Source organism: Trachinotus anak, unplaced genomic scaffold (genome assembly GCF_046630095.1).
Source record: "Trachinotus anak isolate AG129_WGS33_773 ecotype Australia unplaced genomic scaffold, CSIRO_AGI_Tana_v1 ptg000015l, whole genome shotgun sequence".
In the NCBI taxonomy this organism is placed as follows: Eukaryota; Metazoa; Chordata; class Actinopteri; order Carangiformes; family Carangidae; genus Trachinotus; species Trachinotus anak.
This window is the reverse complement of record NW_027273866.1, coordinates 9,778,798-9,803,973: the sequence shown is the minus strand read 5'-3', so window position 1 is coordinate 9,803,973 and position 25,176 is coordinate 9,778,798. Positions and strand designations below refer to the sequence as shown.

Sequence of the window (25,176 nt, the reverse complement as noted above, 5' to 3'; positions counted from 1 at the left end):
TGTGTATTTGCTGGTTCTGTATATTTTATGGCCTTTTCAAAAGAATGAAACTGCACTGCCTTTCATTTATTTTAATTGTGGTGAAATGTAATTCACTGAGACTTCATTCACTGATTGGAAACAAGAAAAAAAAAAAAAAAAAAAGTCCTGGTTTGAGTTACTTTTTTTTAGCACACCACATTTTAATACCACCAGTGTTATCTTTCAGGATCACATAACAACATTAAAAAAAAGCACTGTATGGCAGTAATTTACACCTCCCACCTCAGTTTTCACATGGGTGACTTTGTGACTGTGGTGTGACAATGTAGGGCACATAAGCAGCAATGGTCAGTGGAGTAAAATACATTTTCCTTTAAGGCCCAAAACAGGCGAGAGCTCCGTGCTTGGCCTTCACAGTGGCACCTAAGCTATTAAATCAACATAAACAAAATAATTGTATGGGGCTCCACACAGGGATGTACGCACACTCTGAATAAGTGTAAATTAGAAAGGGGCACAGAGGGACACTTAGGCCCGCCAGAGCAGTCATCAGGGGACATTAAATTGTCTGGTCTGGAAATGATGCATGGGAGTGTTAAAGTGCTGATATTTTAGTGTTTAAATAAAGGTTTTGGACATCTTGGAGGCCTAGTGGTAGTAGCCTTTGAACTTTCAGTGGATGTCTGCTCACTTTGCTTTCTCCATATGTTACCTGTGTGTAGCTCTGCTGCCATCTGTCAAATCATGTCAAACAACATTAACAAACAAACAGAGGTTTTTAAAAAGGAGCATTTCAGTCCCCTGAGATGACAACATATTAATAAGGATCTGCTGAATATAGCTAACTGTATATTTGGGGGAGGGGGGCGCTTTATAATTAGTTATTAGTCTGAGGTAACCTTCACCCCTCTAGCCTCACCCCGCCCCCCGCCCCCCTTGTCGCTGTAGCGTGGTGAAGCGTGTGCAGAACCGGCCGGCTTTAGGACCCGGTGGCAGCCAGCAGGACCATCGGCAGGCCCCTGCAGTGAGAGCGACGCATCTGGAAGAGAGCTGGCCGGCTGGGGAGGTGGAGGACGGGGAGAGAAGAGGAAGGAGGCTCCGGGAGCAAGCGAGACAAAAAGGGTCAGGCCTGGGACTTGGGAAAATCGGGTAACGAAACACACAGCGATGATTCACGCATTTAAATCCGTTTAACCCGGCACCAGTAACCGCGCAGGAAGGGTAACCCTTATGTGAACAAAAACGTGAAAGCCCCGAGAGCGGAAGGCGCTCGATGGAAACGGGGAAATAGCGATTTAGGGTTTGCTTTTTTTTTTTTTTTTTTTTTTTTTTTTTTTGCAGATGTGCTGATTGGACATCGCGATGTGCACTTGAGCTTGACCGAATTTACAGCACAGAACCGGGATCGCGGCTCCTTAAAACACTGGCCTCATTAAAAAAAAAATAAAAAATATATCGTGGATCCATCCTTCAGTGGCCGTGGCCTGTAAAAGAGCCACAATCCCCTGGGTCATATTGCAGACTTCCCCTGCTGCAGAAAGACGTCTAAAACTTGGCAATTTCAACGCATAGCCAATTGAATTACAGATGCAAGTCAGTCGATCGCGGCAGTGGAAGCGTTTGCACTGGTTGTACTTTGGTGTGCGTGGAAATGCGCTGGTTTTACACGCATGTGTGGCCTTGTAATAAATTTTTTTTTCAAGATAACGCTTTCTGGCTGTTGCCTGCAATTATTTTTCAGGAGCGAGGACTTAATCCTGGCAGCCCATTAGATCCTCTAAATAAATCAGAAGCGATTGTCATTAGTCTTGACTTAACCCTTTCGTGGGCACAACGATGATTATAGGATTATGGGTATGATTATTGATACACAAGGCCTATGGTTTTAAGCACATTTCCACGAGTTTCAACCATGTAACTGTGGCTCCGCTGTGCGCGCATGGCAGACCGCTGGAGTAACTTTAACCCAGACTCTTGAGGTGAAAATGAAATATTAATTATACTAATATATTATGATCATCCTCAGTTTAAACTGCAGAATTATTCGAGTTACTGTGCGCACAGTTAGCAGCCATTTAATGACAAGTACAGTCCGTCCATACATCCATTCGGTGTAAGAAGTGGCCCAGGCCCTATAGGCGAGAGCAGGCATACAGAACCCTATAGGCTGTCACAGCATGAGAGCTTCCTATATGAGTCACAAAGGGAAAGTGCCTCTTTACGACAGTAAATAAGATGTAACTAAACTGATTTGAGGAAATATGCACTAGAAGTATGAGTATTTGTCAGTGCAGTGTGCATTTTGCATGAAACTCTGGTCACTTCTGGAGCATCTAACAGCACTAATGCAAAACTAAAGTGGATCTAATGTGTGAGAAGCTGATTTGTTGCTTTTCTTCCTTATTTTCCAGGAGCGTGGAGAGAAGAGGGCTCATCTCTCATTTGTTTTTGTTTTTTTTTTTGGTTCCTTTGAGTTTACTTCCCCTCATCTACATCAGCCCATCATCAGACATTACCCATAATCCCATAAGACTCTTCAACGATGCCGTCCAACTCTGTCACCAACACCACTGCATTCAAAGGCTCAGACTTCACAGATTCACCTGGAAACAGAATGGTAAGAAACACATGTGAAATATAAAAATGCGCCTCAGGAATCCTGCGTAAGGAATTTCAGAGACTCCTCTGAAGCTTGGCATGTCAGTGAATGGCTCAGGATCCGTCAGCTTTACAGCCTGTGGGTTTAAAGAGTTCATTCAGTCATGTTTTGGGGTTATTTTTGTGAATGACTTGAGCTAAGCTGTTGATTAATTTGGATTTGACTGCCCATCAATGCAAAGAGCCTCAAACTCACTCACAGCTGATTTAAAAGGAGATTATTCTCTCCTGAGCTGCACCTTTTAGTATTTCTCAAAAAAATATCGATAAAGAGAATGCATATAAGTATGCATGTGTGTATTAGAGGGGTTTTAAATCACATTACAGTTTTAATAGTGCTATTATGGTGATGGATAAATAAGCAAAAATGTGGTTTGTGCAGTTACTTCATGTCCATGCCGATTAAAAATATTCCCAATTGCGTGAATGGAGTCAATCAGTCAGTCAAGCTAATGCCTTATTGATCGCTATAATCTAAAGACTAACTGGGGTAGACGTCGTTGTATTGATTAGTATCAATGGTCTGATTTTTTTTTTTTTCCCCGAAGAATCCCCCAGCATGAGGTGTGCCATGTCACTTTTCATGATGCAGACAGACTCATTATTACAGTCCTTGTGTAACTGCAGCATCACCGATGCTCCACAGTGGCGGAGGGCAGCGGCATCACTGAGGAGGCTGTTGCGAGGCGCAGCTGTATTATGTGACATCTGCCTGTTGTAATGGTGGTTGGTGACGTGGGCGTTGGCTGGCGTAGGTTGAGCTGGAGCTGGAGCTGGAATGGCTCTACGGCTCTTTTACTGGGGGGATCTGTCCTCTTCTTCTACGTTCCCATTAGACTGTACTGCCCTTAGTCTTGTTGCCTGGCAACAGACATTGCCTTAAATAACTGGCTACCCAGACAGAAATAGTGCAGAGATATTGACAATGTAGTAGGGTTCACTCCAGGCTACAACAAATCATATTGCTTTCTTTTTTTTTCCCAGAAATATTAGGGTGAAGCTGTGTGTGAAAATGGCGAGTTATTTTCATTCAGTGTGTCTCCGCTCTCAGGTTGAGAATTGGATGAGCGGTGTTGTGTAGGCTGCTCCTGCAGAGATAGCCAGGCACCACTGAATTGTGTCATCCATGTAAGTGGTTTCCAAATGAGCCGGCACACCAGGCTGCACTCAAAACGTGCTATTATCTATGCAAATTCTGCCGCCCTGGTAAGAAAAAAAAACCAAAGCACCAGGCTCTCTATTAGTAATCATCACACAATGAACCGGCACCATCTGCAAAAAACACATTCTGTCACAAAAGCATCGATATCTCCTTTTAAAATTACCATTTAAAGGCTTATTAGCAACCTCTGTATTTTCATGCAGAAATTCATTGATGTATTCTATGGTGATTTTTCCACATTTCCGAGCCATTTTTATCAGTTATAACCCTGTGCTCATTAATCACAGCAGCATCAGTTACTCTGATCACATCCGTCTCTTTATGCAAATCAGTTTATCACACTGAGACACTAATGGTTGATGGATTTATTCCATATTAAGAGCAAACACTCACCTTCAAAATTCATGCTTGTGTTTATTAACACCCTCCACCTCTTACATTATTTAACAACTGGAGTCTGCAGGAATCTGTGTGTTCTCCAAGGCCAAAGTTTTTTTTGAATAATATTTTTATGCCTCAGTAGAAACTATAGAGACAGAAAACACGAGGGAAGAGAAAGAAGGCGATGAGATTTTGCAAATGTCCCTGGTTGGTGTTACAAATTTTGATTAATGTCCAAATGGCGACTAGGATATACACAGGTCACATATTTTGATAGCTGTTTCCACAGGTGCTAATCTCACAATATAAGATCACAAATTTTTTCATAGCAGAGATACATCGCTCCAGTCTGTCGATATCTGAGGAGCTCATCAATGGTTTTCCCCATTCTTAACCCTTGAGTGTCCCAGGACAACACCAGAATCAAACTGGGGATCTCAAAGTTACATGGTACCACGTGATACTACACCACTCAACCACCAGGATAACTCTGAAACCCTCATTTCAGAGCTTTTGATTGTATCACAAGGTCTTCATCAACAGACAGAATTTGCCCGATAATCATGAAATCATATGTTCAAATCTTGATTTTTTTTTTTTTTTTGGGCAGCACTTTGTCCATATTGACTTAAAATGTGAGGACTGGAGTTCATTCTTAACAGCAGCTGAGAAAACAATCTCACCACAAGCCCTGTTCAGTAGCTGTGCTGGAGCTTCTGATATCACGTGTTTGCCTAAGGGTTTTAAATGTAACAGGGACAAGATAAGTCCTCAAAGTGCACAGCAAAAATGAAAATGGATGAAGATCATGTGATAGGACCACTTGCTAAATGGACCCTTTCTTAATACAGATACATAAAGGGATAGATGTGTGTACATGTCTAACACAATCACTGATTGCCATCTAGCCTGCATAACTTGTTAAAATGCTGTGAGTCTTCCACTTAAACACAGTTTTTAATTTGCATTTTCCAGCTGTTACCAGGTAGTTTTGCAATCGTTTTTACGCAGGGAGACGATGTAACATGTGCACGTGCATTGCAGAGTGTTATGGTTGGAGGTACTGAAGTTTCTTACTGTATTTAACTCCGTCCATCATACAAAGACAAGGTGATGTAGTATCTCACAGTGAAGTCAGCAGAGAGTCTCGGCTGCAGTAACAGTGCGGAGAGCCCATTTATCTTTGAGGGAATCTTGCTTTCAGTACTAAAGGAATTTAATAAGGACCCTGCCCTCCACCACCCCCCCAGCCCCCCCACTGCAGCTGTCAGGAATGGCCTTGCAATCTTATTTGCATTCAGACCTGGTGCTGGTGGTCCTATTCAGTCAATATTGACACTCAAAGCATCTACATTAGGATCATCTTTTCTCCCAGGAGCACTTGGTGGTGGTGGACATGGGCCTTTGTTCATGGGGGTAGACAGTTTTATTAATCAAAAAGAAATTGCAGCTAGAGACGGAGGGGGCCGGTCGACGTCTTTGTAACAGTGTCAAGAGGGGATTGTCTGTGGAAGGTCAGCTCTGCGTCCGCGGTTCTTTCACTTCAGCCTAGTTCAAAGGAATGTGTCATTCAATTTCTATCTGTCTCATTGTCCACTCAGCCAAAGACACTCAAGCACCCACTGCAACCCCCCCCCCCCCCCCCCCCCCCCCGCCCCCAAAATGTTCAAGTGTTTTAGTGAGGTACAGTTTTGAGTGTGTCCTGCAGATCCAACATCACTCCTGCTGCATCTTTGGCTGAGGTGAAACTGCCACTTAGTCTTTCATAACCTGGACATATGTAGTGTGTATATGCATCCAAGCCTTAAAAGTAAACATGACATTCCCATAGATAAGTGCACTGTTGTTTCAATCTTTGCAGGATAATGTGTCCGAATCATGGTGTACTCTCTTTGTTCACAGGGTGAGAGCACAATACTGGACATGGACCTGCGGACAGAGGAGAAGTTGGCTAAAAGTAATGCCTCTTGTAAAACTGGCAAGCCTGGAAGAAAGCGCAAGCATCTTTCAGTGAGTGTTGACCTGTCATTTCGGAAACTTCACATCTACATCCATCCATCCCTTCATACTTGTGTTTAGGGACTTTCTTTCAGTTTTCCAGATGTCAAGATTAGTCAAGAGTAGATGTCAACTGGTCCTTGAGAACAGTAACATAAAAAGAATCTGCATAAAGCATATTTACTTGTTTAGTTTTTTGTGTCATAGCCCTGAATTCTTCCATCCCTTGAAGAATTCCTGTCTTAATTAGAGATGATCTGATACCCTTTTTTTTCCTTCCCAATACCAATCGGCCGATACAAGTACTGATCTGATCTCCTTGCATTAAAAAAAATAAAATTAACAGCCATATAGTACTAACCCTGTGTGTCGTGGTTGTATGGCTCAGGTTAAACCCTTTGCAGAACATGCAACGTGCTACAGACTCTCAGTCATAAAATCTAGGAGTAGAAACGAGTTACTGCACGTAATTAAAGCCTTGCACACTGTACATGCTGCCTTTTTGCTGGTGGGACATTCCAGTGTAACATATCACTAAACTCTGCTGACATAGAGAGGGGCCAGACGTCATCAGTCATTCATACATGGGAATAAACTGTGCATGTTATCAGACGGTCTCTCCTGGAGGACAGTCATGGTACTGCCCTCATTAGGTCACATGAAAAGTGACAAATAGTTTTTTGAAGACTGGAAAAGAGTTTGTGAGAGAGGTTCAGCCTTTACATTCTCACCTCCACACAGGTGGCAAATTACTGCGTGAACTGTTGAATATAGCCCTCGCAGTTCTGTCATCAGAAAGGTGTGTGTCTGTGTGTGTGTGTGAGTGTTAAAATGCAGTTCAAACATCTGATAAGCATTTCAGTTAAGAGTGTAACTGCATCCTTCAAACAAGGTGCCTGTTGCAGATCCAGCAGTTAGTTATTAAGCATAACCCTCCCTTAACTATCCCATGACAGTCTAAATGCTAGTTGTGAGGCTTCAAATATAAATTTCTGTAAAACGTCTGCAGATTTGTTCTTTATTTATTTATTTATTTTGCCATAGAATGAAAAGAATTTAAAAAAATATTGGACATCTGAACAAGATATTCCATCTATCATCAGCCTCAGTGTTGTTTCAGCCTCCAGAAACCTGTTAACCTGTTAGGACACCACATGTACCTGTTTGTGCTCATGAATAAACAACACACAGTCTCCACCATGTTTCTAAGATGCGTGCAGACACTACACAACACCAACTGTAATCTGTTTGTGATGCCTTTTGTTGTTTAAAGCCCTGATTTAATAATGACTCCTGGGCCAGCATGTATCTGGGTATTTTTTTCTCCCTGAGATGTTATAATTTGCATAAGACTGTGTTTAAAATGATGCTAATTAACTCTCACAGGTTGATTCAACAAACAAAAAAAGGATTAGAAAAATATTTACAGATAATATATGGTAGGGATATGCCTGAAGGTTTGTGTCAGTGTATTTAAAGCAGCTGGGTGGTAGCACCAACAGACGCTACAGTCACATAGGCGTTTCACTCTCACTGTTATTCTTCTCAGAATGAAACAGGCACTCAAACACTCAAACAAATTAAAATGCAGTCAAAAAGACACTTAAGGTTCTCTGACATACCTCAGTGGTAGACGTTTTTTTCCTTTTTCTGCTAATTATTAAATCGTTAGTAAAAACCGAAGATAAAGCTGTTGGTGATGATAAAGGTGGTATATTACTAACCCTGAGCCCAGCCTTCTAGATAGATGCAGAACAAGGCAAAGTATTAACTTCTTCACCTCATCTCACAGGGTTTTTCATTTTAAATATTAACTTCTGTTAACTGCTCTTCACTGTCATGGGTCCTGGCTGGAACATTATCGTTATCTAGTCCGAAGGAGGTAACAAACTGCTCAGCCGCTCACATTATTCAGTAATCTGCTCGAGATTCCTGATATAATATTAACACCTGACTTCCCCCCTTGGGATCAATAAAGTCCTATCTTATCTAAGACAAACTGCCTGCATATTGACACATATCCTAGCCAAGTTGTTTTATATGTGGGATAAAAAATACATTTATTTAATTAACAGCATTAATAGTTTTTTCCATTCTTCTTTTAGCTCTCTTTTTGGTTTCCACTAACCTTTGAGGAAAATATCTGGCTTTCTAGCTGCTCAATGCTCCACTGGGTTCATGGGCTAGTTGCTAACTGTGTGTGTCTGCAGTTTGGTGCTGGGCAGACAGTGTACAGTGCCTTATCAGAGCCTTTTAGCTGAAAACAGCTACCTGCAGTGGCCAAAAACAACACAAACAGTAGAGGACTGTGAAACCAAAAGAATGCACTGAAAGACACTAAAACAGCATGTAGAGCTGTGGACTTCCTATTTAGGATGATGTTTATCAATAGGTGTGTATGTTGTAATGCTGCAGCAGAAAGTTGGATTAGTCAGTGTTTTGTTTTGACCTCTGTCTGCCTGTCTGAGCTGCCTGATTTACTGACTGTGATCTCTGACCTCTGGCAGGGGCCTCATGTAGTTCACTGGGTCACTAATCTGTTGTGTAATTCTTTCAGCGACAGTTGTGTGTACTGTTTGTGTGTGTGTGTGTGTGTGTGTGTGAGCATATTGCATATTGAGTTTGTGCATGTGTTCGACTTTCTGTTTGTGTCCCTGTCTGTCTGCTTTTGAGTGTGTGTGTGTGTGTGTGTGTGTGTGTGAGTGTGTGTTGGCCTAATCCCATTCACACACTGTAACTTTTTCTAGTTATGAATTGAATCAGAATATTAATATTGTTTGAGTTGTGGGTTGTTGTTTTCATTCATTCTGTCAAATAGATTTACTAAAGCGCTGCTCCAGTGCAACTGTTCAACATTTACAGTTAATTTGTTCTCAGTTACTACAATGATGAAGTCATTTAGAGCCTTGTGGCCTGTGAGGAATGCTGAAAAACCAACTTTGGCTTGATGTATCTTTGTTTTTACGATACAGTACGACTTTCACTGAACGTTTTTTTTTGTGCGTCTGTTCCGCATAATTTGCATTGCATTTATTACACAGACGTTTTATAGGTCTCTGGGTCACATTAAAGCTAGTTTACATTGTGTTTGCCTATTCAGTCTGCAAGAATCAGATTACGTTTGACCTTTCAGCTCCCAGCGCAGGGTCTTGTGTTTGCTAAACATCTTCTGCTGACAGACAGATGCCTCCTGAGGCATTCCTGTCGCCTGGCTTCAATGCAAACTGCTGTACCTACATCTACAGGAGTTGAAAGCTTCAGCGCTGCTCTCATCAGTGTTGACAGTCTGATCTCACAAGACATGCTCCACTTTCTGCTCCCTGTGACCCAGTAATGGGATTGTCTGAGAAAGTGTGGTTTTTTTTTTTTTTTTTGTGGCTATTTTTAGGCGGCAGCAGAGACGATCATTTAGATTTGAAACAAATCTTTTCTAGGTCTTCTAAGACAGACTGCACTTTTTTAAGGTATAAGATCTGAATGTCTGCAGCTGCAGCTTTAGATGGGTCAGATCTCTTTGAATTTACTCCTCTGCATAGAATGAAATAGTTTAACTGGGCGTTCCAAACTGGACGGAGAGAAAAAAACATCTCCATTGTCAAACAGCCAACATTTTTCACATATTTCCATGCTGCTGTAATGATGAATGCATGACTACAGGAAGCTCAGTAGTGTACCTGATGAACTGAAAAGTAATCCCTTCCTCTCTTTCCAAGTTAATGGCTGTACAGCAGATTTACTGGCAGAGCTTTGAAGTTTACAACTCCAGTTTAACAGAGTGAAATGGGAAATGCCATAATTCACTGACTAATAAGTGTAGAAGTTGAGCTAAATGTTTGATTCTGTCCAGATAGAGCTGTGAGGCTTAGGGGATGAAATTAAGCTTATCTAATATGAAATGGGTGAATGCTTTAATTGACATTTTCTTTCCAATGGCCCGTTGAGCCAACAAAGACTGAAGGGTGCTTATCCACACTCTGATAATGCCAGCTGTTTCATTGTCGCTCGCTCAGATGACCTTTTTTTTCAAGCGTGCTGGATGATTTGTTGTAAATCCTGAGAGGTTTTATTTATTGCACAGACTGCTACAGTATATCCTGTGATATGTCACACAGCTGACAGGCACAACACTGCTGCACACCTTCAGAACATCTAACTGTAGCATACTGCCACAGCAATAACAATCTATAAAGCTGATAGATTGCCAGGATGTTAGCATTTCAAGCCTCTCTTCCTCTGCCTGCAGGTCGAGAGCTTTGGCTCCCTCAAAGATGGTGTGGGTGTGGGTAAAAGCTACACCGGGGTGGGTAGGCCGTCCATGGCACAGGTCCACAATGGAGACGTGGGCGGGCGCAGAGACAGGACGTCCGACGTCTGCTTCCCCAAACAGGAGAGGAGGGAGGTGGAGAATGGGATCCCCAGAGACCCTTCCTCCTGCCGGGCAGAGGACAGCTCCCATGGCCAAAGCCTGAGCCTTTCCCTGGAGAACGGATTCCTGCTCAGCCAGGAAGAGCAGGACTCGGAGAAAGACAAGGACGACAGCCTGACGACGCCGCGCAAGAAAAGAGGGAGGCGGAAACTGGAGCGCCCAACGAAATGTGAGTTTTTGGCTTCTGCCTGCTCAGCTTCCCTATCTTTTGATCTGCTCTCTGCAGATCCAGTAGGAAAAGTCACGTGCCCACGACTTGTACAAGAGGTTGAGTAATGAACTGTAAATCAGATTGTGTGGGTCTGCACAGCTCCACACACAGAGCATGACACTGACACTGCTAGGATGAGTAACACAGAGGCTAAAAGTGTTGCATTCATGCTGCTGCACAGTGCTGGGAAGAAAGGGCACTTGTATATATGAGGCCCGCAGAGTAAATTAGACATACTTCTTATGGTTATACTGTTACTAATCATATTATACTCATTATGCTCAATGTTCAAATGCAACATTTCACTTCTGTTTATTTCTTCTGAATGTCTCGTGTGGTTTCCCAAAAGCTTTCACTATGCGCCACAAGTTAACATTTGAATGTACAGCCTGCACCATGTGACCATGACAAAAGAAAAGATGGAAAAACAAGCGGCTCCTGTGTGAAAGAAAGACTGTTACACTAAATTAACCATTTTAGATGTAATGAGTCGACCTCAGCCAGTCTAAATGTGAAAACCTTGTTAGTCCCATTATAAGTCCCAGTAGAAACGAGTTATATCCACAGTTTGCCTCAGGGTTGTTACGATATCTAAAATTATTGAAGTAGTCATTATTCTTGTGTAGATCTGAAACAAGTAGTTGATTAATTGATTAGTCAACTGACAGGAAATGAATCTGCAACTATTTTTGATAAGTGTTTAACAGTCATTCTCAAAGCAAAAACATCAGACATTCTCTGGTTTCAGCTTCTTCATTGTGAATATAGGCTGTTTTCTCTAAAATAAAATAAAATTATATATTATATAAAAAAAAAGGTTTGAATTTTTGGTCGGAAAAAATAAGGAATAAGAAAATGTAACCTGGGGCTTTATGATGGGAATATTTACATGTTTTGCAGACAAAATAATAAATTGAGACCATAAACATCAGATAAATCAATTATGAAAACAATCATTAGTTTGCCTGATTATGTGAATGTTGTTAATAAACGCCGACTAACAGCTAAGACAACAGGAACAGAAGCATAACTTAACGCTACGTGTTGTAGTGCAAAATGCAGCAACATATTTTTTACTAGAATTATTATAATAACTTAAATTACATGTGAAATGTCTATTAACTGAGATTACATAAAATACAACAACCAGTTTAAATGCAAACTGTCCACATTTTTTAATATAATAAACTATTTTGAAATTGAATTTTGGTCTCAGAACTGAATCTGCAGCAGCCACAGAGCAGAGGAGGATATTAGCATATAAAGATGATGTAAATCAGGGGGGCATTGTTGGGAGAGAGTGGTGCTGACAGGTAGTTTAGGCCAAGATGGAGATTAACCATATCACTTAGCCACCCCCACACTCACTGCTCTCCAGTCCTATCTCTCTCTCTCAGCCACGTGTCTCTTTCGCTCCTCTCTCAGCCGCAGAGACACCGGCTCTGACCTTGATGAGGAGTGCAGTAAATAAAGCCAGGGGAGGAGCGACTCGTCTCCTGGCAACGAGCCTCTGTTGGGAGCTGGCAGGTCTCTGTTGTGGCCGCCTCCCTGGCGGGGGCCCTGCCAGGTGGATGGCGTTGTGCCCAGAACTCTTTACAAACTGGGTCTGCACTCTGTATTCACCTGGTCTGTGCTTCTAGGATCTGTTACTCCCAAGCAGAAACCAGGGATAACCCTGTTTGCTTTTGGTGTAAAGGATTAGAATGAGATTTCTGAGCGCTGGATCCAGATGCTGCTGAGCTTTAGTATGATACAGCAGCATGACAAAATCTATCTCATTAATCTATTTAATATCTACATAAATATCATTTTAAAAATGAGCTTTAATACTCACATGTTGCATGGTTCTTTGTCTTTAATGAGGATGTAGAATTAAAGCAAGGTGAGGCAGGACAATGTGATGCAAAAGCTGTTAAAGGGGCAATGCTCCAGTAATAATGAGAACCACTCAGCCTGTCAAAACATGAAGCAAGTGTTTGGGTTTTTTAAACCTGAGTAAGTCAGTGTTTTAAAAGCAGAGAGGGTCAAACACAATAATGCTTGAAGTCTAGGAAAAAGGATTTTTAGAACTAAATCCATACCTCCATAAAAGTCAGTAGTATCTCAATCTCTGGTGCTTCTGTTTTGACCTTTATTTTTTAAAATCTGTCTCTTTTCAGTTTCCCAGCTGTATGAAAGAGCAACATTAAATCACTGGCTAAGACACACTTAGTTTATGATTACAATTACAACTAGAGACCATATTACGATAGGATCAAACCTACCGGACACTCATCAACATGTTGATGTTCTGACCTATGAGTACTCAGTAGTTATTACTACTCATGGGTCAGATGACACCTATATTTAAACTCAACACTTTGTGACTGTCTCTTGCACAGTTGTGAGGCTAACACGGTGATAAAACCTAAATCTGTCCACAGACACATAAACAGCTGGTGAAGTGATCAAACCACCTCTGTGCTGGTTCCTGCTACAGTAGGCAACTTCAGGACCACGTTTTGACGCGATGACACAAACACATATACACACACACACACACACAGACTCACAAGGTGAAAACAATACCAGACACATACTTCTGCAGCTGGTAACAAGTGTCAGATCTTTTGTGGAAAAAGTCCCTCTACAACTTCAATCGACAGCAGACAGGCAGGCAGACAGACAGACAGACAGACAGACAGACAGACAGACAGACAGACAGACAGACAGACAGACAGACAGACAGACAGACAGGCAACAAGCAGCAGACTGAGGTCAACTGAAAGAGGAACAAAGTAGTCAGTATGAGCCATGTTTGCCACAAAGTCAAAAAAAGACTTCCACTTACAAATATTCAGATTAGAGGTCTGCACAGAGATCACAGGTCCCTCAAGACTCGCAGCAGATGTTAGTGACACTTTTTTTTTTGAAGGCTGCAGGGAGGCATCGGCAGTAACACTGTAATGTGTGAACATGGAGAGTTTGCTGTTTGCAGCCTGCACACACACAAATACCCTGACATAACATTTGTAGGAAATTCCTTCGAGCGGGACTTCAAAATCATACGGGGGAATGAGCAATTAAAAGGCAAACTATATAGATTATAAGTTAGTGAGAAGGTTTGGCACAAAGGATAGTTAGAGCAGGCAACTCTGGCGAGAAAAGCAGCACGTGTTGGCATGTGCACGGCCACACAGACTCTTGATCCAGATTACATCAGCAAAAAGAGCCCATAGTACCCAGTGCCCAGAATTTAATTGCGAAGTGTTGCACCTGCATGATGTATAGATTTCCCTTACTGTGAGGTACTAAACATCAAACCAGACTGAGACTAAGATACACATGCACGGAGAAACGAATGCCATGACTGAAATAGTTTGGATAAAGGCAGTGTTGATGTAAATTGGTCTTAGAGAGGAGAGTCCTTGGTGGGGGGCAGTGTGGTGGATCGATAGTCAGCTAAACAGGGTTTCTGTTATCCATCTGGAGGGCACAGGAAGGATTTGAGCTCCGGCTGGAGTGGAACTGAGCTCCAGCAATACGAGAGCTGGAACCCGCTCAAACTGGCGAGGTATACTCTCTGTGGGCAACATTAGCCAGCTCCCCTCACAAACCCAATGACCTTGGCAGTCTGCGCCGCCTCACCGATTTGTTATATAGTCACTTATTCCCGATGAGGACGACGAGACCAGGAGAGAGTGATGGAAAAAAAGAGCAAGGGTTGGGGGTGGGGGGGGTGCTCAGCTACACATGGAACCAACTTGAAGAGGCTGCTAAGAGAGCAGACTATTGTTTGGACAGGTCTGTAGGGTACTTCACCGACAAGCCAGTGTTGGCTGTGCAGAAAACATGCCATCAAAAGTTGTAAAGTTGTCCTTAGCCTCTCAGGGCTCAAGTGTTATGTTAGTGTTTGGGCTTCGACTAAGCAGATAGTCATGTTTACTCTGGCTCTGCCATCATGCTAATTTAGGGCACAGCTGCTTGAATGATGTGTGTATACTCCACCGGTGTCATATCACCTACCCTGGGCACTTTTAGAAACAGTTGCTTATTAATCATTGTTAAAGTAATACCAAAGGTGTTGGTTTGAGCTTCTGTGATGAAGCTGATTTTGGCTTCCTCATCTGTTTTTCTGCTGCTACGGGTGAAAAAGTTTTCATGAATCATGCTTCAGTTGGGTGATATCCATGCTCCCTGGCTAACCCCTCAGTGCTCCGCAGAACACAGGCAAACAATGCTGTTTAAGAATGAATAACATGCCCTTGTTGTTGTAGACCTCCAGATCTTAAATCACGGCCAAGTTAATGGGAAATCCCAACTGCAGCTTTTATTCTGTTTAAGACATTTTTATTAGACTGTGGTTTCAGAGCATGTTTCGCCAAATGTTTTCTGGGCTATTTTCGACCCTCTTCGCCCTGCTGCTGCACCTCTCTATGGTTTTGCAGCCTCCCCTGTGTATGTGGGCATTTTCTTCCCTGTGAAAAAACATTCCTTTCTAAGAAAAGTGCAGATAGTGTTGAAGAGTTCTGTATCATTATGATAAATCAGTGGTGAATGACGCCTGCAGATCTTTCATTTTATTGATAGTTACATGACTGCTAAATGCTGTCTGCAACATATTGTGTAAGATAAAGTACGAAAGTAGGAGAACCAGGATATACTCAAGTATCACAACCGGGTAAAAGTCATTTTTTTCAAGTTATTGAAAATTATTGAAATTATTCATTGTATCTGTCACATAAATGCAGTGTAGTAAAAACTAAAACAAAAGTCTGTAATGTGGTGGAGCAGAAGTATAATGTAGCAGAAACAGTTGGAACTCGTGTAACATACAAGTAGTTGACAAAACACTCTCATGCCAAGGTCAAAGTTCTGGAGCTTTCTACATATCACATGATCTTCATCAGCAGATGGTGTTAGCGTAGCTGTCATGAGCTACTTGTCCATGTTGTAAAGCGCTTCAAATGTCTTTAAGTGCTCATGAAAAAAAAAGTTTCTGATTTTCTGGGCAAACGCCATCTGCTGATGAAGCTCATGTGATATGATCAAAAACTCAAAGAGCAAGCACCTGAAAACTGTACTTCCAGAGTACTTGAATAAATGGATGACACTTAGAGTGGAGGCACAGCATACAACCTTTTTAAGGCTCTACCACATTCAGTCTGTTCAAAATAGCACAGAAAAATTAGCAGCTTCTACAATGTCCACCTGTACATAACTCAACAGCAGCAAGACGAGCTTCATGTCTTGATGCAGTGGAGGCTTTGGAGAACGGCAGGGAGCTTATATACCGCCCCACAGCCACAGAAGTGAAGCAGTATGTTGTTGCCTTTACGGCTCAGTGTCAGCGGCGTGGGAGGAGTCATGCTAATAGCAACCAGCTGTGTGTCTCATTTAGAGGGGATATAAGGTCAGAAGTGTGACACTTGCCAAAATAAACGTGGCTCCTCTCCACACTCATCACAACCTGGGCAGCCGATCCAAACCCTCTGCGTTGCATCAAACCTTCTTATGGCACCTGAGCGCACAAGCTGCGGTGATCCCAGAACCACTGCGAGCGAGCGCAAGGAGTTTTCAGAGCCAGTATCTCTCAGCAGATTTATTATATGACTTGACAAATATATCGTTAACCGGATGATATGGAGGGCAAGTTTAACAATCTGGATTAATAAATGTGTCATATGGTTTATTGATGAATGAGAAGCCACTTAAGTTTAACACAGATGCAGGGATAACCGATGTGGCCAATTTCCACTCTCCTATGAATGATTCAGGCCATCCATTGTGTCACTGTCCTCTTTCTAGATGTGGAGCACAAGGAGGAGGATGTGGGTGATGCAGTCAAGACCGAGGTAAGATTTCTGCTCTGTTTGTGTCTTTGTTCTCTGGCTGATGTAACTCATGAGGTGTCTTTCACACTTGCCAGGGCTGTAGCTTCCTTTCTGGGGCTGAATTATCTTTCCTGTCACAAACCGTAAATCCTCTGCTTGCCAGCATGATAGATGTGGGTGGTGCAGGTTGAACAAAAGCAAAAGTGCTTTTCTTGACTTTTGGAACAGAGATACTAAATAGAGGATATCATCATACTGGTATGTTGTCAAAATGTCAGTCCATCCAGTGTTGTTATAGCAATGTCCTTCTTTTGTCTTATTATTTTTCTTGATTGCAGGACAGGTTGTATGTTTGATGAGGGAGGGTTTATGTGAGGAAGGAATCATTTTTCAAAATACACTTGTTTGTTTCCTTGCTGAGAGTTAGATGATAGGATTTATAGGTAAATAGAAAGCTACAGCCAGTTAGCTTAGCATGAAGACAGGAAACAGGTGGAAGAAGCTAGCCTGGCTTTGTCCAAAGATAGTCCAGTACATAAGCCTTTAAGGAGTATTTTGACATTTTTGAAGATACTGTAAGCTGATTTGCTTTTTTGCAGAGAGTTAGATGAGAAGACTGATACCAAACAACTTGCCTGACTCTTTCCAACAATAATAAAATCCCCCTATAAGTGAATGTGTTGTATCTTGATGGTTAATCTTGGCGTGCTGGACTATTTCTTGGGAACTTGAGTAACTTCCTGCCGTTACATTTCAGATTTATACAGATTAAACAAACAAGATATTACTTGTTAATTTGTGATCTGTAAAGGTGCTGGTAGTAGGATTTTGTTAACTTTGGACAGAGCCAGTTTAGCTGTTTCTCAGTGCTTGCAGTCTTTATGCTAAGCTAAGCTAACTGGCTGTTGGTTCCTGTCATATAAATTGCATACATTAGAGTAGTATCAATTTTCTCACCTAGCTCTCTGCAAGAAAACAAACGCACATATTTTCAAAAATGTTGAATGATTCCTTTAACAGTGCAATTTGTTTTCACACTTTGGTTTTGGATGGATTAAAGAAACAAGATATAATGTTTAATTAGTGAGATTTGCTGGCAGGTGGATTGTGCTGTCTTAAGACAGAGCCAGGCTAGCTGTTTCCCACTGTTTTCAGCCTTTATGCTAAGCTAACCTAATCTGCTGCCGGCTCCAGCTTCATATTGAACGGACAGATATGAGAGTGGTGTTGATCTTTTCATCTGACTCTTGGCAAGAAAGTGAATTGGTGTGAATTGAGAAAATGAAGTTTTTCTCAAATATCAAACTAATCCTTTCAGTTTATTTCTGTGTATCATTAAACCTTTTGCCTCCTGCTCTCCTACAAATGTACGGTGAAAACTTGCACTAAAACTAAACTGTATCTGCATCATTGGCAGACTAGGAGCTTGGTATAGTTGCTGATCTCAAAGGTCCAGATAAAAACTGATTAGTTCTCTAGCCTTTGGACTTGTGAAAGAAATGGTACCTAATGGTGTATGGATTTGAAATATCAAATACACTTGGGAGCTTCTCGTATCAGCTGGTGCTGGTGACCTTGAGACTGTTGCCAGGGAGTTGTGACTGGACACTGTGGCATCACTTCTTGCTGCCTGACCAGTCACAAGCTGATAGCACCAAACAGCACACAACCATGAGTCATCATCTTTTTAGAAATAGACAATCCCATCGCCTCAACTACAAGTTACTCACTTGTTAACTAGAGTCACAGGCTCCAGTGACAGATTGGATGCACAGATTTACTAAAAATCTGGGTGCTTCCTTATGAGTGAAACTCCTAAAGGGAGAATCAAAAACAAGTAGCTAACTTTTTTTTTTTTTTTTTTTTTTAACACCTTAAACAGGGAGGTCGAGGCAGGCTGCGAGGGGGAGTTGGTTGGGAGATCAGCCTTCGTCAGAGGCCCATGCCCAGAATAACCTTCCAGGCTGGTGACCCTTATTACATTAGCAAGCGGACCAGAAAGGAGTGGCTGGCCAAGTGGAAGATGGAGGTGAGTACCCCAGCCACCATAGAGAGCAGGGCGAGTGACAGGCGTGGACCAAAGCTGCCAGGGTCAAAGATAGGGCTCGTGGTGTATTTACAGCCAAGTGTATTTGATGGGTCATTTGATATCTCATGAAGGTACCATTTATTTCAGTGGATTTCCAGGCCCATTGGCTCAGTCGGCTCCTGTGTATCCTCGCTTTGTTCTTGTCTATTGTCTTAGCAGAGGAAGAATCACGTGCAGCTGTGGTGAACACATCTGTTGGATGCCTTGACATGATTCATGTTTCCTGGATGAAAATGTTGCCATAAATTCAGATTTTCATAATTCTGAATGCTTTTGATGTTGTGAAGCTGAGGCAAAATGATTCTAAATTAAAGGGTCAGTCCACCCTAATACCCAAAAAACATATATACATATTTTTGGTTTGTTTGTTTGTTTGTTTTTTTATATTTGACAGCACAGAGAGACAGGAAGCGTTGGTTGAGAGAGAGAGAGGGTAATGCAACAAGAGTTTCAGCTCAAATCAACCTGGGGACAGTGCAATTATATGGCATGCGCCTTAACCATTAGGCTACCAGGGGCACCAGCATAATTTCCCTTTTAGCCCTAATGGTAGTGGTAATGGTTATAAGAAAAGGTTTTGTACAAAGGTTTAGAGATTTGAAATTTAGAAAAAAAAACAGCAACCTTCTCAACCTCTCATCTTTTTTTACTTTCCCACCACAGACGGTCATGCGTTTAACATGCAACGTGCATTTAAGAAAATGAAGAAAGTCCAGTTTGAGATACAGTTGGATGTTAAGAATTTTAAGAGGAAGGATTTTACTGCTCTGGAAAGTTATCATGACAGCTGTCATTTTATCTTTATTCAGGGTCATTATGATAGTAGGAAACAGTAGAGGTATAGCGTTCGCATTACGAAGTAATCGACCCGGAATGTTTATTGAAATTAGCCGATGCAGCATCTTGTCCCATGACATATCGTGATAAAAGTTGACCCAGGTTCAATTGTTTTGCCAGATGACCTGGCATTTTTTTTGCTGGAGCCCTTTGTGTTGGCACCCCTGCTGTGGCCACATGTAAATAAATGAGGGTGCACCATTTTTCACACATGATTAAAGGCGGCTGGAACGCAGCTTTTGCTGGTAACGGTTTTCATTTGGACGATTTCTTTAATGGAAAGAAGACTCTTCTCCTTGTAAATGTAGAGCAACATCAAACAGTTTAAAGTTCATTACTGGGAACAGTTGTTGACAAAACTATCTCACCACAAGCTTTGGTTTGTAGCTGTTCTAGAGCTTTTGATTGTTTCGCATGGGCTTCCTCACCAGATGGAGATTGCCAAGTTGCTATGGAACCGTAGTTGTTCAGATTTCCATTTTTCTGAGCACGTTTCAGACTTGCTGTCCATGATTTCTCAATAACTAGGACTGTAAGTGTATTCTTGATCTTGGAAAGTTAACAAAACAATCTCATCACCACAAAGTCCACTGATGGTCTTTTCAGCTGTACATCTTCGAAATGTTATGGTGAGATTGGTTTCTTGGTAATACACAGGTATTTTTACTGCATCCAAGAAAGATCACGCCGCTCTCCTTCGTAGCAAATGTGACAACTTATCCAAGCTTTGATTTCTTGTGGAATATTCATCCATCTTAAATTTAATCTGGGTAAAAATGTGAAGTTCCTCACATTGCTCATTATTTAGTCATGTTAAATGTGACTTCTGGTAGTAATGTGATGTAGTGCACCTTCATCTGTTACATAATGAGGAGTCTCCGTAGTATCAACATGGGGTCTTCCATTTCTTCTGCCTCCCCACTCCCCTCCGCTCTCCTCTGGAGAAGGCTCAGGGAGCGGCCATAAAAATGTCTCCAGGGAGGAAATATTGCCAAATTAGCAGGACATGCCGGAGTCCCACAAGTGAAATGTCGTAAAATACGAGGCAAGTAGGCACTTTACATTTTCCAAACAGAGGTGGATTTTCTTTAACAAGTGGCTCCACTGGGCTGAGATTTAAGGGGATTTGCAAGATGCAAATTGTGACGGTGCCTGTTTTTTCCCTTTTTCTCATTTGGCGTTCTGCAAGCTTTGATCTAATTTGCACAAAGACTTTGTTTTGGCATCAAAGCCCTTTTTCCTGGGGAGTAATGTGATGCATAGCCTTCAGTTTTGCTTCTACTCTCGCCACAGAGCATTTTTCTGTTGCATGCTCCTGCAGCATGGAGGACATGGTGGCTGAAAGGGTTACTGCCATCTTGCACTTTCTCCAGGATCTCTTTTTTTTTCATGTGCCTTGTGTTACAGTGGACTTCTCCGTCTCTCCCTCTCCGTTTCCCTCCCCTATTCTTCTCCTGACCCCTCCCCCAGCTATGGAAATGAACTCTGTGCTATGGATATGAGGGTGAAGATGAGGTTTGCAGCAAATTTCCAGCCCTGCTTGCAAGACAGCCTCTTGGCTCGCTGCCAACATTTTGCAAGTCCTCTCTATCCAACCAGAATTCCTGTCGGCAATCACCTGACCCTGAATTCCCAGACAAAGAAATGTTCATGCTTTCTTTTTTTAAGCGATCTCTTCTACCCCGAGAGTGGGGGTGAAAAAAACTGAAGCCCCACACTGGATTATGAGGGTTGCGCGCTGGCGTGTATGGGTATGTGCACTGCATTGTTTGTTTGATAACACTGGGGGATAGTGTGCATGTCTGATTAGCCTGCTTTTAGCGAGGGGAATATGCTGACTTCAGGTATTTCCACGAGAGTTGTTGTGGACCATCTGTTCTGCACAGCTTAAAGGGAAACCGTCTCTTTAAAAAGGGGAAGAGTGAACAGGCTTTAGCCGTGTTTGGGAAAAAGTTGCTCGCATGAAAAAAGTTTTTCCCGTGGGGTGAATATGCGCTGAAACTATTTCCTGTTTCGTAGCAGTGCCTAGAACTGTCAGATTAACATCATACTTTTAGGTCAAATACATGTACTTTAAAAATGTTGCAGTTGTTTTCAGAGCCAGCATGATTTTTTACCTTACATAACACTGAACTGGGAAAAAGGTTAAGTTGTTGTGTAGGCCTCAAAGCTCTTTCCTTCCTATCATTGTGCACTTTGTTCTGTTCGACTCACGACAGAGATTTACTACAAGAACAGTAATTTGATAACTTGAAAAGACCTTAAAAAGCTTTGGAGTAAAGCGAGCAGGCTCCTCAGGGGGCATTTTTTTAACTGCTCATGGGGAATTCTGTTTATGTATTCATAGCTGACTCTGTAATATTCCTAATTATCTCTTAAAAGGACGCAATACAATGAGAACCAGATGGCCTCTTTTGGTGTGACCCCCCAAGGCCACTCATGAAATACACCGCCTTTGTAGGGATCTGTGCTAAAATCAGGCTAATGAATGCAGTGGCTACATCGCTGCACAACACAACCTGCCACTAGTGCGTTTCCAGAAGACATATATATTTTTGCAGCATTCTTTCATGATCTGATGCATGTAGTTCACGAGTCGAGTTAACTACACCTGTCGCGACTTAATAAGTTTTCGTACGTGGTCTTGCTCAGCAGATGAACTCAGGACGTCTTTGCACTAAAGACATATCTCACTGTATGATCCATCAAACAATTACAAAAAAACAGACCCCGCTGTGTCTCTCCTGCCTGTTGCACACGAGAGACGAGAGCTGCATTCAAAGGTCAAGCTCTTTTGTGTTGCTTCAAAGGCTCGCTGTCACGTTGTGTGAGGAAGTAATGTTCAGTGACAGTTTATTTCATCTAACTTTTTACCTTTAATCAGAGTCTGCAGAATGCTTGTTTGTCTGGATTTGAGGGCACCTTTAACATCTTTTTCTCTGATATTTTTTTTTCTTTTTTTTAGAGGCTTGTCTTTGTCCCTGTATTACATGCAAGCTTCCAAAGCATATGTACCACTGTGTTTCATCTCAGCAACTGCACTTTTGACTCTTTGACCCTTTTAGACTAAGAACTTTTCCTTGTAAAGTTAACAACCTTATAATAGACAGTTGTTGTCTTATAAATAACTGAGGCTAATGCAGTAAATGTGACCTTTTCGTTAACAAGTACAGTGCAGATTGGATCCTAAAGTATGATCTGCACACCCCGGAGAGAAATATCTCTTCTCTTTTTTTCTCCCCTCCCAGTGCACTCTGTCACCCCTTGAGCCCTCAGGGTATCATGCTGCACGGCTTCTAAGTCAGATTATCCCTTATTGTGCACCCAACATGTCTCCACACTGTGCCAGCAGCCTGTAGAGCTTCTGTTTTCACTTTGTCCATAGCAAAATCCACAATTACTGTAAGTACAGTAACTGAAGTTTGCTTTTCCATTGCATTCATGTATAACCTATTTTTTTCCAAGGGGGGGGGGGGCGGGGGTAGATGTTTTTCAATGTGAGGTTGTTTAAACACATTTCCTCTCCCGTGTTTATACATCTACAGTATGTCTGCTGTCATTTTTGGCATTTGTCTTCGGCACGGCGTGACAGCGGATATAAGTGGTGGTATTTCTGAGCTGTCAGTGAGGGGCAGGCGTGCGTAAATGATAAAGACCGCATTGTGTCTCTGCTACCTCCCTTCCTATTTTCCCCTTTAGACTCGGAGGGCCTGTCTTGCTGGTGGAGCTGCACACACACTGTGAGGCCCCCAAAAGGGGGCATTTACAACTGGGAAGAAGTCCAGAGACAAATATCTGGTTCTTATAGCCACTGTACTTTCTCTCCTCCCCCCACTGGCATTTTCAGCGTCACTTTCTCATTGGCTCTGAGGAGAAGAAACCCTGGAGACAGTCTGACCCTAAACACAGCAAAATGAGCACAGTAGCAGTAGCTCAGCTGCTTTATTAGCATTTACAGATCTCTCAGTATACCTGTGATTACTAGTCGCCAGAGATGAAGAAGCTGGACTAAATTTATAAAATCAATCCACTCACTCTCAGTCAGCTCATTTATTTCTGACTGCATCAGTGACTACTCACTTGCCAATATGATTACAGATTGTTTCTCCCCGTACACATAACACATTCAGTGATTTAATTGACATTTGTTAGTTTTTGCAGTTTACCATCTGGAACCACACATCCAAGCAGGCTGTCGAACACTAACTCCAGTGTGCTTGTGCTGGAGCCAAGAGGCCTAACGCATATGGCCAAGGGCTTTGAACCATCCATCCAGCACTACAGTACAGATATTTATAAACCACAGCAGAGCCTCTTGATTGAGGAGCACATGTTTCTACTCTTCTGCGCAGATACCCCTCCCCACGCCATCTAGGCACCACCTCCCCTTAAAGGCGCTATTGTTTACGAGTCACACTGGGAGAGAGGACGGAGGATTGTACTATACACTCTCTCAGTCTCTCTCCTACTTCCCTTTTTTCTCCTCTTCCCACACACACGCTCAGACCAGCTCTGGACATTTACAGTGTGTGTGAGACCGGAGAACCTGAGAAAACGACTTGAGGAAAGTAAGCACAGCTGTGCAGCACTGCTCTCACGTGGAGCCTATAGTATGACTAACACGTGTTTACATATGGGACTGCAGATATACATTCTGTGTCTGTGTGTGTGTGTGTGTGTGTGTGTGTGTGTGTGTGTGTGTGTAAAAGAGAAAGAGAGTGAGAGAAGGAGAAGAAAGTTAGCATGTGAGTCCTACCGTGTGTGTGTTTGAGAGAAAGAGATCAGAATGAGTGCAGCTGTTGGGGATTTACTGTGAGAGGCTTAAGTCCCGGCTGCGTCTCGTCCTCTCTGATCGACCTAGCGGTTCAGTGTCAGGTACCACAAACCCAGTGAACTCTCCGCTGCAGCTATGGACACTATAGAGTGACTGTATACACTGCTGTTGATGAATGGCCCTTGCAGGCGGAGATAAAGACGTGTTTACAAAGGCGTTCAGACTCCCACAATCAAGATTCTGCACGTAGACAGCAGAGATGAAGTGCACTGCTTGTTTTGTTCAGCTAAATGGCTAAAAAGACTGTCAGCCTCTACTTACACTGTAGCTGGTGGTAATAAAATTTTATTGACAGTCTTGCCTGGACATAACCATAACAGGATGAATGCAGTTCAGTCGCTGGAGTGAGACACCCATTTGGTTTTTTTTTTTTTTAAGATTATTTTTTTATTTTTACCTTTATTTGACAGTCAGCAGGAGAGAGGCAGACAGGAAACATGAGCGAGAGAAAAGAGGTGTGACGTGCTTGAATTAAAGCACGGACGTTGCGGTTAGGTGGCAGGCGCTGTAACCATTCAGGTTCCAAAGTGCTCCATGTAGCACATATTTTTACTTAAAGCTGCACTAATCAGTATTTTCATATCAGCAATGGGCCAGGGTGACTGTGTGTAATGTGAAATAGGTTGATTGAAGTGATGAACTCACGGGTTTATCAGCAGTACTCTGCAGTTCCGCTCAACTGTATGACACGTTTTAGCATCTTTCAGCTCATTGTTTTGGTTTAAAAGCCCGATGACTTTACTGTTCTGGTTCAGTCGTGAGTTTCCAGCTGCAGGAAGCAACAG

The 25,176-nt window shown here is 42.3% G+C and overlaps 1 protein-coding gene across 6 annotated transcripts in view; it reads left to right on the top strand.

Moving 5' to 3' along the window:
• Window positions 1-1,005: 1,005 nt before the first annotated feature.
• Window positions 1,006-25,176, top strand: part of dnmt3ab (DNA (cytosine-5-)-methyltransferase 3 alpha b) — a 38,287-nt gene continuing 14,116 nt past the window's right edge. For 2 of the 6 annotated variants that reach the window (XM_071497964.1, XM_071497962.1), the window contains exons 1-6: window positions 1,007-1,131; window positions 2,394-2,599; window positions 6,086-6,193; window positions 10,425-10,776; window positions 16,606-16,652; window positions 18,514-18,660. In XM_071497964.1, coding sequence (XP_071354065.1) covers window positions 2,525-2,599; window positions 6,086-6,193; window positions 10,425-10,776; window positions 16,606-16,652; window positions 18,514-18,660 — 729 coding nt within the window. In that variant the 5' untranslated portion in view covers window positions 1,007-1,131; window positions 2,394-2,524. Of the gene's footprint in view, window positions 1,132-2,393; window positions 2,600-6,085; window positions 6,194-10,424; window positions 10,777-16,319; window positions 16,447-16,605; window positions 16,653-18,513; window positions 18,661-21,153; window positions 21,309-25,176 lie in introns of those variants that run through there. The other 4 variants (XM_071497966.1, XM_071497965.1, XM_071497967.1 and 1 more) reach the window with 4 other exon arrangements.